Genomic DNA, 16,979 nt, shown 5'->3' on the forward strand with positions numbered 1-16,979 from the left:
GGGTAAATCCAGAGCTTGGTTTTATTTTCATTTGTATTTATGTAACAAGAGTCCCCTATTACCATGGCATTTGCTCTTTTGGTGCCTCAGATTGCCTTTGCTGCTACAATGGAAAGACCTATACCTTAAATGAAACCATATACAGCCATGTATATGGGACTGAGTGTGGTTATGCTGTTTGTGGTTCCAGAGGGGAGATCGTTAAAACACTCATCCCTTGCAGAACACCATCCACACCAGCACAAGGTACTAGATTTATAAGAGGTTTGGTGGTGGTTTTATGAAAGTCTGTAATGGTAATAAAATTCTTACATTTTGAAAAAAAGACTCCTACTGTGTGTTTAGGATAAGCATGGAATTTAAGGCAGTTGAAGGTTCAGGAATGAGGGGTCAGAGCTTGTGAGTCCCATGGTGGAGACCCAAAGTGCAATTTTTATATATTCTTACTGACAATGGGCTAAACAGAGAATAGAGACATCTGGCCATTTCTCAGGACAGCTGTTACAATGACCTTGGACCTATCATAGTTGACACTCTGGTGTTGCTGGTCCCAATATTTCATACATCTAAACTTTGTTTTTCTCCTTCTTATTGCCTATAACAGACTACAGTTCTTACTGTGCTGTTTTCTGCATTGGAATAAGTTGGTCTCAAATGAGTCACTGGACCAAGAAAATGAAACTGCCTGGCAGTTTATTGCCTTCCCAAAAGAGACATTGAAGGGTGAAGAGGATGTGAATGAACAGAAAATAGGAAATAAAAGGAAATAAAGAAAAGGTGGAATTTTGCCAAACCATTATAACAGAGAAAAATATGTGACTAAAAATATGTGTATTATCCTGGTAGCAAATTATACAAAGAGGACAAGGAAAATTAAAAGTTAGCTTCTCAAGTGAGTAGAAGAGCTAAAGACTTGATGCTGAGCCTTTGTGTTTGGCATTTACCAAACAAGTGCAAGAAGACATGTAATGGAGTAATAGCTAGAAAAGGAAGGACTATTGAAAGCAGAATGTAGGTGGCATAGTAAAACGTCTAGATGATCTGCCTGCATTTAAACCATCAGATTATTTGCAACAAAGTATTAAAAGACAAAATGGTGTGCCACTAGAAATCACCTCTCCAAAATCTGGTGAAGTTCTGTAGGATTAGGAAGTTCAAATAAACCTTGAATTTGAATGAATAAGTGACAGTAGAAGGGCAGGTTATTGTATTCTATATAGAAAAAAATTCTAGTAGCATACAGTGTATATAGAGTATATAAATACAGGGAGGATGGTTTTGGTGTGTAACTGTAGAGAAGGTGGTGGGGGTATAAATTTTTTTTTTCCCTCTTTTTGTAGTTGTAGAAAATATAACAGATGCCATAGTGCTTGACAGTAGAATAGCAGAGGATGTGAACACTAATTGATTTAATTTCCTGCAGAACTACATATGCAACTTGTAACATCTGCAGCTCTATCATCAATAATAGCCACGCCCTGCTTCTGCAATGAGAATGGACAATTGATACAAATGGGTGAGAAACCAAGCAAATATTTTTTCTGCACCATAGATGTGGGAACATGCACTGTTAGCTACAGGTGCTTCAGCAAGAGCTCCTTCATCCTACTGCAGCTACATGTTACTACAAGTTGTTACATGGTTGAACAGTAACTAACACATTCAGAACTACAGCTCTCCCATATTCTATAACTTTGTCCTGGTTTGGATATCCCTGGGGTGAGAAAGCTTATACCAGTTCAGTGGACTCCAGCACAACCCCCAAATTCCAGACTGCTGAACAAGGGTTTGTAATCCACGGTCACATTCCAAAAACAGAGCAGGGAAGACTTGACATGTCTTAGTAGCACCTGAACAACTTCTCTGCTGGTCTTTGTGAAGACCAGATGCACTCAGTGATATATTCAATATTCTCTCCTGTTGTACCCAGTTTCAATTCATGCTAACATACTTAAGAGCAGATTTTCAGATTAACCACCTGTGGCCCTCCCTCAGCCTTTTCGATATGGGTGAACGGAGCTCTGTTTCAGTCACTGAATTCAAGAAGGTGCAGACAGTCACACCCGAGCATAGCCATCAGGTACAGGCAGACCCAGCTAGTTAAATACAGGGCTGAGTATGCGGCTGATCTGTGATGTGTGGGCCTTGAGAGTTACCAATTTAATGCACAATTCAGTGCTAACAGTTGGATTTTGGCCTTGCAGGAGAAAACATTTCTCTGCCAGTGAATGTATCAGGTCATTGTGCTTACTCCGTTTGCAATACATCGTGTCAGATTGAATTAATTTGGGCAGAGTGTAAAACTGGTCACACTGAGACCCTCCGGATCTGTGATCCAGACTCTGAAGGCTGTCCACCAACATCTGCTCCCAGTACAACAAGCCAAGTTCCTGCTTCCACGGGGACTTCCTTTAGTGACTGCCTTGGGCTCATTCCCCCCAGAAAGGTGAGAGACTTGAAAGCATATGTATTTCTTCAGCTACAGCATTGCCTACAGCCAAGATTTGGTGTTCCTCTCTGATGCTGGTAACCACTACTGCAGCTGGATTGTAGATGTGGCTGAATTAGATGATTTAGAAGTATACTAGAAGCCCCAAAGTAACTCAGGGAATAAGTTGAAGATTATACTTTCCATGTGAAATATCTAAATGATTGTGTGTGGGCAGAGCTACCTAAGCTGAACTAGGCCAGGAAACCACATCTGGAATGGTGTCATCATCAGAAGCAGTCAGGACCGTAGGAATGAGTCCTATATAAAATGTTGTAGAAAGAAGTAGTTATCAAGGCTCTGTGGATTGCTATGTGTTTCATGTTGCCTGGTTTCCACAGAAAGAGTAGATATCAAGTAATGCCATGCTAGACAATTAACTGAATGGAGCTGCTGTGTGTAATTTAAAAAATTTTGTCACATTACTTTGCTATATGCCTCTTCTCTTATTTTTCAACCCATCAATAGTTTAATGAAACATGGAACTTTGGAAACTGCCAGATTGCCACATGCCTGGGAGAAGGAAACAATATTAAACTGTCCAGCATAACTTGCCCTCCTCAGCAACTGAAACTCTGTGTCAATGGTTTCCCATTCACGAAGCACTATGATGAAACAGGTTGCTGTGAAGTCTTTGAGTGTCAGTGTAAGTACTGAGGCAGGAGAATCCCTGACATTTATGTTATGTTCAGCTGGGCATCAAGAAAGATAAGTCTATGTAGTCAACATCTATATTATGTTCATATTATAATAATTCAGTAGAATGTAATGAAACAGAAGTCTCACCTAAAATATTGACTGTTAAGAGTAGATAGGAGTGTCCTTGTTGGGTTAGTTTTTCCCTATTGTACTGGTTTTTCAGCTTTCACTTAAAGTGAGTAAAAGACTTAAAACTAGCGCATACTTACAGGAAGATCAGAAGCCAAACTCAAAGTCTGTTACTCTGTCTTCCAGGTATTTGCAGTGGATGGGGAAATGAGCATTATGTGACTTTTGATGGAACATATTATAATTTTAAAGAAAACTGCACCTATGTCCTGGTCAAGTCAATTCATCCTGACTCTCACAACTTCTGGATTCACATAGACAACTACTACTGTGGTGCCATTGATGGAGGAATTTGTTCAATGTCCCTTCTCATTTTTCACTCCAACTCTGTTGTTACTCTGACACAAGCAATGGAACATGGAAAAGAAACAAACGTGGTAAAGTAATGTGTTAAGATGAATTCTCAATACTATTTTTCTGTAGTTATATTACTGCACTTCTAAATGTCCTGTCACTACAATGGATGAAGCTTGTAAAAAATGGAATGGGTAGGAAATACAACTCAATTGCTTTCTTTCTCTGTTTTCCTTTGTATTAACAAGAAAAATGCATATTCTAAAAACTTGGGAAATGATCACTTAATTGAAAGTTATGTTTTTCTTCCCAACATGAGAATTCAAATATAAATTACAACATATTAAAAAGGAATCATAGAGAACTGTTTCGATGAATGCCTTAGATTGACTTCATTTGGTGTACCTGAGGTCTGAATGTGTGCTGCTCTGCTTTCCAGTTGCACAAACTGGATGCCCTACTCAATGGAAGGATGTCGATAGAGACCTTTTTTTTCCACTTCATTTCAGATTTTGTTCAATGATAAGAAAGTTGCTCCAGACATTTCCAAGAATGGTATCAGGATAACCAGTTCCGGTCTTTATGTCATAGTTGAAATACCTGAATTAGAAGTTTATGTCTCCTACAGTCGACTTGCATTTTACATAAAACTCCCTTTTGGAAAGTTTTATAACAATACCATGGGACTGTGTGGTGAGTGTGTTTATTAGCTGACAGTAATGAATGCAATAAATTTTCCTCCTTCTTTCTCTTGTACCCTTGTAAATGTCTCTAAATGCTTGTAATTCTACTGATTTCTATTTCTCACAAATTTTAACAAATTGATCTCTATTTGGGGGAAAGACACTGTTAGGTGGCAGAGTTTTAAGTTACTTCCTTTCATTCTGTTCACAGTCTGCTAATGGATAGAGTACATTGCCAGTGGTAATGATAATATGAATTGGGGATTCTGTAGGGACAACAACACGATTGTCAGCTTCTAGTAGTTGGAAATGTCCTGGGGGGAGTTCTGTTGTTGGGATTATGCACGAGTCAAATGTTAAGTCTTTGAAAGCTGTGTACTCATAGGTCCAATATCATTGATGTCCGATAGCTTTTAGAGTTAGGTCAGGCTCATCAATTTCACCTGTTATGTACAGGATTCGTAGGGATGGAAGGGCAAGTAAGACAAGTACAATGGCTGGTAAGATTGTCCAGATTATTTCAAATTCTTGTGCATCAACGGTGTTTGAAGATAATTTTTCTATCAGTATAAGTGCTAGAAGATACAGGACTAAGCTACAGATTTCTAGGGTGACTATTAGGGCATGATTGTGGAATTTGACAAGCTCTTCTATGGCAGGGGATGAGGCATCCTGAAATCTGAATTGTGAATGGTTGGCCATTTGAGAAGTACAGGATTTTCACCTGTGATTTAGTCTTGACAAGGCTGCATAATGGGTTTACTAACATCTAATAAGAAACAAGCATAAGTTGTTTGATGAAGTTGGTTTGAAATGAGCGTACAAGGGTTCAATTCCTTCCATTCTTGTACTTGAACAAACGCCGGTTCTTCAAAGGTGTGATAGGAAGACGGACAGTCATGGATTTGTTTGATCCTGGCTCTTTCTAAGACCTTCCTGTCAATCATATCTATTTGATAGAGGAATAAATGAAATCTGGAGAGTCCTGTGCTAGACAGCCATCCTAGGTGCTTTAGCCATCAGGAGAAATGTATGAACCAACACATCAACTCTAGTTTTCATGAGTAACTTGACAAACTATTTTTCCTAGTCTTCTCTTTCTACAAAAAGTTCCTGTGAACTCATCCAGGACCACATGTGTTGTTACCTTCCCACAAGGAAGTGAACTTCCTTCCAGGTTTTCTCTAGAAGCAGCTTCATCAGCACCTACTGTCCTCAAACTCTTACTTTGTTTTTATATTGCTACCAGGTACCTGCACCAACCAGAAGACTGATGATACTATGAAGAGGAACGGGGAGGTTATCGAGTCCTTGAAAGAGATGGCATCAGATTGGAAAGTCCCAGATCCTACCAACAGATACTGCAACCCAGGTGTCTCAGAACCAACCGAGATTGAATATCATCAGCACTGTGAGCCTTCTGATCTGTGTAAAATCATCTGGTAAGACAAGTCCCAAAAATGTCAGAAAAATAAGTCCACAAGACAATTTTGTGCTTCACTACATGGGTTGGGTGAACTGCTTATAGGATACGAACAAAATATTAAGTGTAGCATACCTTGAAAAACTGAGCAGCGAACTGATACGTTCCTGAATTTGGCAGATCTTTTTCAGCCACATCATCAAAACGTGTCTTCCTTTAATAGTGCTTGGCACTCCTTCTGCCTGTCAGTTCTGGAGAAGCCAACCAGAAACTAGCTGTAATTCAATTTCTCAGAGCTCTGGATTAAAAGATACACAGTCAGACTCTAGTAAGAAAATGTTTGTGTGTTTTTAAAATAATTCTGTGGTTTAAACAGGATTGTCAAACATGCTGACATAAAAATATCAACATATAGAATTATAGCTGTGAGCTCTGTGGGAGACTTTTCTTTGCAGGTATCAGTCCAACATAAAATAACTTCCTTTCAAAGTATTGTAAAGAATGGGAGGTAAAGCTCAGTCTTAATTAAGCTGTGTGGGTGTATTGCGTATCAGAGTAATTTGTAGTTGTATCTTTACCTTGAGGTTTTCTGGGTGGGGAAGGGTTTGGTTATAAGTTAAATTCTTCTTTGGAAGTAGCCAATTGAAGTGAAATGCCATGTCTGTCTCCTTGCTTTGTGAAGGAACCTGACTGAGTGCCATGGTGTGGTCCGTCCACAGCCCTACTATGAGGCATGCGTGGCCAGTGGGTGCACAGAACGCCACCCCAGCACTGAGTGCCAGAGCATGCAGACCTATGCAGCCTTGTGCGGGCTCCATGGGGTTTGTGTGGACTGGAGGAGGCAGGCAAATGGGCAGTGTGGTAAGCCTGAGAAAGACCTGCTGGTGGTGAAGCAACTCTGGTCTGTTCTTTTCTCACCTACACGCCTGTTTGTTTTCCTCCACAACATCAGGCTTCAATCTCTCCTGAGCTGCTCTGGACCTGAGAAAAAATACGAACAAATAAAAGACGTTGTTCAAGTCCAGAACTGGTGAAAAACAAGTGGGAAACAGGTCCGTAGTCTCTCCTGAGCAGCTCAGCTGAGAAGTCCTATGTGTTACCTAGAGCTTCATCACTAGATGGCAATGCACAGCTTCTCCGTGCTTTGCCGTGCTCAGAGTGGCTCAGTGATACAGGGGCAAGCACTACCAGTACTGTCGCAAGCATCTTGCTGAATCTTTTGATCCACTCTTGCTGAAGCTGCAGGGACCCCCTCCCTCTGCTGGAGCCTGGGCTGTGTGGACCTGTGGGGCAAGCTCTGTTAGTGTGTGTTTTGTATGTTGTGCACATGGGTCTGGACTTTCTAATCTATGTGTTATAATGCTCCACAGAGGCCAGCTGTGCTCAGGATCAGGTGTACAAGCCATGCAGAGAAGCAAAAAGAAACACTTGCTTCAGCAGGTGAGTGATTTCTAGGGCACTTTTGAAGTCCATAATTTGAAAATTGCTGAGGAAGGCTGGAAGCTCACATTTTTGGGGGATTTAGATGTCTAATTTCCTTGGGGCAGATTTCTGCCTCTCATTCATTCCTGTTTTTGTTCTAATTGTGCAGAGAAGTTGTTACGGACATCCTCCCCTCCCAGACTAACACACCAGTGTTTGTTGAGGGATGCTACTGTCCCGATGGAAAAATTCTGTTGAATGACCATGATGGCATTTGTGTTTCTGTCTGTGGTAAGAAATAATGTAGAAAATAATGTAATAATAATGTAGAAAATAATGTAAGAAAAACTGTTGGGATGGGAAGGGGGTATAAGACCCTGACTGGAAGTGCACATTAAAGTGGATGTTCTGGGTGAAGAGGAAATGGGGGGACCTTGGTACTGACCCCTTCTTTATAGGCTGGAAATGTTTCAGATTGGCAGTTTCGCCTGCTCTTACTCAGAAAGTGCAACTTGCAAAAGAACAAAGCGGAGGATCTTTGATATCTATTGCATACACAACCTGTGACTTCTGGATCTCTTTCTGGCTGTTTCTCAGATTTTAAGACCTTCCTTCTGTTAATGTTCTTCTTCTATTGTTTTCCCTGGTTCAGTTATCATTAAAGGAATCTGCAATTCATTTTATAGGTTGCACTGCCCAAGATGGCTCAGTGAAGCAGGTAAGAAAAAGGAAAATACTGTCTTTATACTGTAGTAAGGTGCTGAGACCTCCTGTAAAAATGACTGCATTAGTTTCTTCTTTCAATTCTAGACTAAAATATCAGTGAACTGCAATCACAGTGGGGACAAAACCAGCAGAACTCTAGAACTTTATTATTCACTTGAGGTACAGAAGCAGAAATAGCAGTTCATGGGAATCACTTTTTCCTTGTAGAGCGATGATGTTTCCCGTCTGAAAACACATAAAACTGTAAAGGAAGGTGGCATATAGTAGCACTTTTTCTTACTGTTTCCTTCTTCTCCCTCTGGGATCTGAACTCTGATTTTCCTACATACCAAATTAAGGCAACCCAGTCCTACACTCTCTTGCAGCAGGCATTCATTAATATAGAGCTTCTAGTTTGTATTCTCTGAATTCATATCCGTATTGTTTTCACAGCCTAGAGAAGCTTGGGAGCATGACTGTCAATACTGTACTTGCGATGAAGCGACTTTTAATATCTCTTGCTTCCCCCGGCCTTGCGCTCTATCTCCACCTATCAACTGCACTAAAGAGGGCTTTGTACGCAAAATAAAAACACGTCTAGATGACCCATGCTGCACAGAGACAGTCTGTGGTGAGTAAATAATTCAGCCACCATAATGCGGCATCATTTGCCTTTAACAGCAATCCTCAAGTGAACTCCGGTATCCCTCAGGTACCAAATTCAAATAGACACACTGGAGTGGTATTTTCTTCCATCTACATGCCAGGAGCTCTCTCTGTCAGAAGAGACCTCTTCTGGTACAGTTTGTGTTCTAAATTAGTGTCGTGACCTTCCAGATACTTACATTGGAAAGGTCCCCATGGACCATTGGGACCAACAGGTGCTTCTAAGGATTCTCGATCTTTTGTCCCTTCTGAGACGAAAACGTGATCTTCACACAGTGATCCATTCACTGAGAAAGGATGTGCTTATCTTCCAGGCTCCTCCAAGGCCTCTTGTGGAGATTCTTTATTTGTGTTTGCCCTCACCATTCCATTTGCATCTTCACAGTCCTAAATGCCCACCACAGCACAGGACCTCATCATCAGCCTGGTCCTAACCCTGACCATTCCCAGCATCTACAGGAAGATGCAGGACAAGGAATCCTTGCAGTGGTGGTGGAATTATTTCTGTTCCTCATCCCTCCATGCTGCCATGCAGAGGTCCATTAGGATCCTTGGATGCCTTGAGGGAGCAGTGGGCACTGTCAGGATGCTTTGCCTTGAATGTCCCAACCTTTACATCTTCGCTTCTCATGCACCATCACTTCATTTTTTTTCACGCTCTGACTCATTTACCTTTACCTCAACTTGTTTCTCTGTCACTCCATCACTTCTCTTTGTTTTTGAGATGAGGGTGTTTAGTTTTTTTGGAGATAACATCCAGTGGGGCAAGAGAAGTGGGAACAAGGGCCAGAAATGTATGTCCAGGGGGAAGCTTTGGAGTAGAACAAGCTTAGAGATACTTTGCCTGAACATGCTCCAAACTACAAAAACATGTGGTTCAAGAATGATCTCTTTCTACCTAATTCCTTGGATGTTCAAGCTTTGGTCTGCAAGCAGCAATGCTGGACAGGATGCTTTGGCTTACTTTACCTCTGCTGTCTATTGCAGAATGCGATATAAAAACATGTGTTATCAACAAAACAGCATGTGAATTAGGCTTCCAACCAGTGGTTGCTATATCTGAGGATGGTTGTTGTCCTATCTTCTCCTGTAGTAAGTATCACACTTCCTTAAGGTGTTTTATTTATTCCTTGAACTACTTTATTTTTTCTAAGTGAGTCAAAATCACAAGATGTAATCTATCTTCTTCCCTCTCAACCTTTACAATTGGTGCTTTTTCTGTTTTGGAGGTGGAGTAACTGATTTGGGTTCTCTGTAGCTAGTATTCAGTGAGCATAAGCTATTTATCAGATACTAAAGGTTGGTTACAATGAACCCATCCGGAAGCTCTGCTGCCAGATTATGCTTCCAGATTCACATACCTGACTCAGCTTCTCAATGACTCTGTTACCAGCAAGGTGGTAAACAATAAAGAAAAGTTCAATTAATTTCAATTATGTGGAAAAAAAAAAAAAAAGTTTAAATAGATTTTTCGATACAGAAAACACCAGGATATAGAATCAGACCCACTTCATGCATAACATCTGAGCAGATATTGCATGTAGGCTTCTGAAAAACAATTAGCACCATGTACTAGTTATTTTTCCCCCCTTGTGTACGTATTAAGGCTAGTTAATAAGCTCAGTTCTACTCTTAGTCTCCTCTAAATCACAATTCAGAGATGAGTACAATGACTGTTTATATCATGCCTACTACATGGTTTTAATTTTATTTTTTCTTCCAGTACCAAAGGGTGTATGTGTTTCTGAAGGAGTAGAATTTAAGGTAGGTCACTTCCAGACACTTCTTTCCATAGGCTAATGCTTCCCGAGCCAGAATTTTCTGAAGTTGTAATAATCAACACTCACATAAAAAGCATAATTAGAATGGCCTGTAATTTTTCTCTGCCAGTAGTCTTATGTACTATTGCAAATGTTACTGAATAGGTAACACTGGAGACCAGTAGCTTGCTTACTAAATGAGATCTTACCTATGTTTTAGAGTCAAGAAGTCAGAACTGTGACTGAATAAAAATTTTACATCTCGTCGGATGTTTTAAGCCTGATTACTAGATCAAACTGAGCAAAAATTGAAATAACATAATAACTCATTTTACAAAAGTGATGCACTTGGGAGTGTAAGCCTTATGTTCATTTTGTGACACTAACAGTGAGAGATTTTAGAGATCTGGAGGTATTAGTTTCAGCAAGTTCTTCCAAAAATAAATCCTGAGCTTAAGTATTCATTTTTGACAGTCCAGGGGATGTATGCTTATTCTAGAACCCACTGAATTCTTGCCATGGCCTGTCTCCTCTCTCCTCTATATTTCCAGCCTGGGGCAATGGTGCCTAAAAGCTCTTGTGAGGACTGTGTGTGCACAGATGAACAGGATGTAATGACACGGACCAACCGCATCCACTGTGCTCCAGTGAAATGCCAAACCACCTGCCAGCAGGTCAGCACCATACATTCAGCCTCCCCAACCATGAACAATGGCTGTTGAGAGGATGTACTATAAAACTGGGATAGTATGATCACTTCATCACTGAAAGATAGCAGCATCTTCTGTTAGATTCTTTGTAAAGTCCTTTTTAGCATGCTCATTATTTTTGCTCTAGAAAGTTTAAGAGGTCACCCTTGGAAAGGTGCCCCGAGGGAGAATGATTTCAAACCTGTTAAAGAGAAGTCCCACTCCTGAAAGATCGTGTTTGTGTTGTTCTGTTGGTGTTGCCCATTGTCAGCTCAAAAAATAAGACTGTAAAGAAACTGCGCAGAGGTTTATACAGACACTTCCTAGCACTTGTGAGCTTGTCTGCACACAAACTATTCAGTCTCTTACTGAATATAAGTGGAGTGATTTCTTTTCCATTCTTGACCAAAGAAGGCCAGACCCACCATTAATACTAAAAATGATTAAAACCATTATCCTTTATCCTGAAGCCTGCCACACCAACACCCACCAAGAGATTAATGGATATCTAAAGCATGGGAGGAAATAACTGATGCATGATCTTCATATGTCTGACAGCAACAATTCTTGTGGATAATCAGATCAGATCAAGAACTAGTGGTAGATTGTGCAAGTAATCATACACTGCATTAATTTATCTGGCCTGACTTATGTGTTAGCCTGGGGGAAGAATAGACAGTGACAGGGTCTTCATGGTAACTGAAGTGTCCAGAAGTCTCTATTCAATAAGGGAAATAAATTGTTAGCTTTCATTGTCAGGCTTAAAGGGGCTCCAACAAGTTCGTAAAGGCACTGGAAATGAAACCAGAATGTTGGCTCATTTCCTCTGCCATTTATTGTCATCTCTCCATCTCTGCCATGTCTTGGCTTTGATTCAAAGGTGCTTTACAAACAAGACATCAGGTAACATGGCTAAATGGAAACTTTACTCCCACAGGGTTTCCACTATGTGGAAGAGGAAGGTCAGTGCTGCAGCCAGTGCCAGCAAGTGGCATGTGTGGCTAATTTTCCATTTGGCAATGTGACCATTGAGGTAAGCACTCCCTTGCTCTGCACACAAGGCTGAATTACCAAGAAGACCTCAGCATTTTTTGAACCAGTGACATTTTGAGGCTGGGAAGACCCCTAGGAGATTTTAAAATTTCTGTATTTTCAAAATAAAGGTAGATGTTTTTACAGCTGCTCTCTGCTATGTGCATCTCATAGGCACCACTATGGTGAAAATTATGCATCTCTGGCAGGAATAGAAATTATATTACCCCCTTCTCCTGACATACAGGGGATGGTGACATTGTGTAATACTGCTGTTGCAGAGATACATGAGCTGGCTTCACATAAAATCTGGAAACCGTCATTATCTTGCCCTGGAGATACAGGGCTAAATAGTGTGAGTGAGCTGATATAGCTGTACTACCACCAGTTCTGAATCTGCTGAGGTGGAAATCAGAAGTGACATAGCTGCTGTAGTGTAGTGAGACTTGGTAACACACTCAAGTAATACATCATGTCTTGTGAGTGTACTGTTGTGTAGACATGGACTGAGCCTCAGGCTAGTTCTTTGGTTTTATTACAGCCTGCTACTCCTGTGAATGGTTGATGACTCTGTCTCAACCAGTGGCCATTTTCTTACATGCTATTGCCTCTCTGGCAGCTCTGGTGTTTTTCATCTTTTCTATTTAATTATTTTATTCCTTGATAATTTACCTCGCAAACTAGCTTCTCATGTGCCAATACACAATTTTTATGTTTCCATGAGCAGGTTTTGCATTTATTCATTAACCTTTATGATAAAGACTTCTCTTTCACACTTTTTGCTTTTCTTCCATCTGTTAAAAAGCTGCTGAAATACTTTAAAATAATTGTTTTTCTCTTGTTTATATTTTATTCTACATACCTTAACACACCTACCCTCTGGCATTTCTGTTCATACTTCTATGCTCATTCTGTCACCAGCTTTAGATTCTTTCCACCTACGTGGCCACAGAAGGGATTTTGCCCAGGTTGAGAGTTAGTAAGCTTGGTACATAATTTGCAGATGTGAGTTACAGACATCTCAGCATTTTCAGAGTGATATGAACCACCCTGTCCCTCTGCTAGTTCATTGATTGTACTACTGTTGCATTATTCAATTTTTATTGCTATACTATATTGGGGTTTTTCCTGTTTTTATTCAGGTTGGAAAGAGTTATAAAGCTCCATATGATAACTGCACACACTACACATGCACTGAATCAGCGGGTCAGTTTTCCTTGACTAGTACAGTAAAGGTCTGCCTGCCATTTGAAGAATCAAACTGTGTGCCAGTAAGTATTTTAGAACCATAAAAAAAGCCTCCTGGAATGAGCCCTGCTGCTGGTCTGGGATTTTTCTTTACTGTTTTGAATTAGCCGCTTCAGTATTTCTTGATCTTTCTGAGATGATCATCCTTGTTTGAAGGAAATATGCTTTTTCAGCCCTGAATGGAAGTGCAACAAAACTATTTGGAAACAACCCACACATTTTACTTGTTATGGGATAAGCACTAGAACTTGAAAGAGAAGAGTATTGGGGCAATAGCAAGGTGGTATTTTTCATCATTTGAGAAACATCAGTGTTATGAAATGCAATTGAGCAAATGATAACTCATCATGGACCTCTAGGGGAACCGATGAACACAGGTGTCTTCTGATACGTGTTGCATGACTAACTAAGCTCAGAAGTGTTAGATGAATGAGCAAGAAGTATCATTCATGCCCTGGCTTTCAGCAATTAGTGGTTTCCAGTAACTTTCAGAAGTGTTGTGAGGCTTTGCAGCAGATCTGAAGATCCAAACATGGACAAAGACAGCCATTGACTTGAATTAGCTTTGTGGTAGGTTCTGCACAGGTCAGGCTGTTTAATTCTAGGAGCAGCTGACATCCTGTGGGGCTGGGTTTTTTTCTGGCTTCAGTAGGACCTACATAAGATCAAATATGTGTTACAGGACATCTTAACTGACTTGTGAAAGGATATATAGTTTTAAGAAAATTCACTCTCTTCCTTGATGGATTTTTTAAGGAGTTTTATACATAATTGGTACACAACTAGGACTGATGAGGAATCTGTGTTGGTTAGAAATGAGGGAATATACCTGAACTCTTATTGTTGCTGCTGGTTGTTTAGCAATATGTGCATCTCACCTGTTCTGATTATGTTTGCTTTCAATACAGGGGACAGTTGATGTGACTTCAGATGGCTGTTGTAAGACATGTGAGTGCATTAAATCACTGATTCCTTATTCCAATACTGTTAGGTTCTCCCTTGCTTGTCCTGCTTCTGCATGTACTGAGAGTCTACAGTTTCCACAGGCTAGAAGACTATTCTTACAGCAGCGTTGTTTTGTACCTCACAGCTGAGGCTGAAAATCCACTCAGCTGAGGCCAAAATTCTGCCTCATTCTTCCAACGGGGACACTAAAATTCTTTGATCTCCTTTTCTGCGTTTTTAAATAATTGAAATACTGATAGTTTAAACTATAATCCTGATAAGAAAATTTGTAGAAAATGTTTTCTGTGTTCTTCCACTTGGAAACTGCATGGGAAAAAAGGGTCTTTTTTCTGTAGCATCCACGCACAAATCGTACGTTATTATAGAGTCACAAATGTAATTTAAAGCAATTTGAAACAAAACCCAACCAACCAACCAAAACAAACAAACAAACAAACAAACAAACCAAACAAACAAAAAACCAAACACAAACCCTTCACGTCTCCTTTAGGTCTTGGTCCAACAGTGTCTTTACATGAATCTATACATAAGTCTTCATTTAAGCTAGTCTACAAATGTAAAAGTGCCTTGACCAACAGGAAATTGTTTTACTGCCTCTTTGCACTCTCATTTGTTTTCTCTGCTTATCCATTAGAAATGTAAAAAGTTTTAGTAGGATCATCTACACTTGGTTTCCGAGCAGATATTTTTCAGAACATTTACTCTTCAGTCTGAAGAAGTCTAACAGTAGTATTCTTCTGCACAGGTATTGATCTGCCACACAAATGCAAACGCAATGTGAAAGAGCAGTATATCACCCACAACAACTGCAAGTCAGCTGCTCCGGTCCCAGTGCCCTTTTGTGAAGGGACATGCAGTACATATTCTGTGTAAGTAAAAAAAACCTTTCTCTGTCATCCTCCACGTCTGGTCTTCCTGGGTTCTTGTCACCAATGGTCTGCAGCTGTTGTCCCCTTCCTGCTGTTTAAAAAGATCTGGTTGGGAAACTGGGTGTGCAGAACAGCAGTCATTGGCAATGTGACTAAATGTCTTGAATGTGACAAGAGTACCATACCTTAGTTAGGAAAACAGGTTCCTTTGAAAAGATATCAGCTAAATTTATTACCTACCTGTTATTAAACATGTCTTTATGTAGTTTTTGAACAGCTCTGGTGTTTAGTGAAGTTTCTTCCTCCTCTTTCGTCTCTGCATGAATAAGCTAGAATGTGTTTAAGCGAAAACCCACTGAAATTACTGGGATTTTCCCCATTGATGTCAGAGGATCTAGCCCTGCATGGCTAGTAGCATCCTGATGAAAAACTGTTATGAATAAGCAGAAAAACAGATAGGAAATACTGCTCCTCTGCTCCTTAGAAGTAACTCCATTTGGAGTCACAAATATGGATCAGTTTGGGAAGACAACAGGAAGCAGTCTGATGTGCAAATCTCATTTCTATAGGTATTCTTTTGAAGCCAGTGAAATGGAACATAAATGCATTTGCTGCCGTGAAAAAAGGAGTCATGAAGAGAACGTGGAACTGATTTGCTCTGAGCATAAAACAGTCCAGTTCACATACATACATGTAGATGAATGTGGATGTGTGGACACCAAATGCCCGAAGAGAACATAAGCATAAACTAGAGGAAATATTTCAGCTCCCATTTAATGCTTCCCTAGCAAGTGAGTAGTTTAGAAAACAGCTGTGAGTAACCTTGAAATGACCATACTTCTCTCTTGCACTTTTTCCTTCTGTTATTACATGCAGTTATGGAAATTAGCTAAAGATTTTACTCTAAATGTTTGTAAAATAAACTGCATTTCAAAGAGGACTTGTTCTTCTGTTTCAGTGATGCTGTTAATGCAGCAAGGCGGCTAACATCTTTAATACCATAGTGGTGTACAAACCAGGGTTACTACAAGACACAATGCCCTTCAAAAGTCCTGCCTTAAGAAAGTGCAAATTGTAATACTATAACCTCACATATCACTTAATTTCCCTTAGAAGGGAAACAGCAATCATTTCCACAGCTGCGGCTCAGTCAGTAGGCAGGACTCAACTGAAGGGCACATTTGCATTCTTATCCCCCGTGGTCCTGTACCTGCTTTGACTGTGACTCTGGGTCACTGGAGGAAAGCACGGTGCTTTTTTCCTTCTGCACAGTGAGCACTACATCAGGAGTGTAAAAGCATGTTTTACATATATACTACAAAATTACGATATTTGCACCCTTATAATGGGTACTTGTCTCTCTGGTGTTTTTTATTATTTGCCAACATCAAACTCTGAGCCGTGTGTCAGGTGAGAGACTGATGTTCAGTCTCACTGCTGGTTACATGACTGTGGTTTGTGTTATAAACAATTGACTCCCAGCTAGTGTGTCCAATGGTATTGGTGACAGTAACTAAACATGAGGAAGAAATTTTTTACAATGAGGGTGGTAAAATACTGGAACAGGTTGTCCAGGGAGGTGGTAGGTTTGCCAACCCTGGACACATTAAAGGATAGGCTGGACAGACGGAGTTCTGAGCAACCTGATCTAGCTGAAGATGTCCCTGCTTATTGCAGTGGGATTGGTCCAGATGACCTTTGAAGGTCCCTTCCAACCCAAACTATTCTGTGATTCTATGATCTTATGTGGACAGGGATCAAAATGGTCCAATGACACCTTCAGAGTAGGCAAAGAAGGCAGATGCTTCTGCTACTTGAGTAATTTGGTCTTTTGTGACCTGAAAGAGAACTGAGGACTGTGACTTCCTTAGAGTGCAGCGTCCCACAGCCTGCTTTGTGTGGGGTT

General features: G+C 40.3%; 1 protein-coding gene across 4 annotated transcripts in view; it reads left to right on the top strand.

Annotated features, from left to right (window-relative positions):
* The window catches only part of LOC102091718 (mucin-5B), a 47,301-nt gene extending 31,288 nt beyond the window's left edge, over positions 1-16,013 (top strand). For 3 of the 4 annotated variants that reach the window (XM_065065068.1, XM_065065070.1, XM_065065071.1), the window contains 20 exons: positions 91-246; positions 1,424-1,516; positions 2,205-2,446; positions 2,957-3,134; positions 3,443-3,693; positions 4,120-4,303; positions 5,543-5,735; positions 6,399-6,577; positions 7,087-7,156; positions 7,308-7,429; positions 7,825-7,856; positions 8,297-8,474; positions 9,497-9,601; positions 10,233-10,273; positions 10,821-10,943; positions 11,896-11,991; positions 13,133-13,261; positions 14,147-14,186; positions 14,950-15,073; positions 15,643-16,013. In XM_065065068.1, coding sequence (XP_064921140.1) covers positions 91-246; positions 1,424-1,516; positions 2,205-2,446; positions 2,957-3,134; positions 3,443-3,693; positions 4,120-4,303; positions 5,543-5,735; positions 6,399-6,577; positions 7,087-7,156; positions 7,308-7,429; positions 7,825-7,856; positions 8,297-8,474; positions 9,497-9,601; positions 10,233-10,273; positions 10,821-10,943; positions 11,896-11,991; positions 13,133-13,261; positions 14,147-14,186; positions 14,950-15,073; positions 15,643-15,814 — 2,708 coding nt within the window. In that variant the 3' untranslated portion in view covers positions 15,815-16,013. The remainder of the gene's footprint in view (positions 1-90; positions 247-1,423; positions 1,517-2,204; positions 2,447-2,956; positions 3,135-3,442; positions 3,694-4,119; positions 4,304-5,542; positions 5,736-6,398; positions 6,578-7,086; positions 7,157-7,307; positions 7,430-7,824; positions 7,857-8,296; positions 8,475-9,496; positions 9,602-10,232; positions 10,274-10,820; positions 10,944-11,895; positions 11,992-13,132; positions 13,262-14,146; positions 14,187-14,949; positions 15,074-15,642) is intronic. The other variant, XM_065065069.1, reaches the window with a different exon arrangement.
* The last annotated feature ends 966 nt before the right edge of the window (positions 16,014-16,979 follow it).

Source organism: Columba livia, chromosome 5, assembly GCF_036013475.1.
Source record: "Columba livia isolate bColLiv1 breed racing homer chromosome 5, bColLiv1.pat.W.v2, whole genome shotgun sequence".
In the NCBI taxonomy this organism is placed as follows: Eukaryota; Metazoa; Chordata; class Aves; order Columbiformes; family Columbidae; genus Columba; species Columba livia.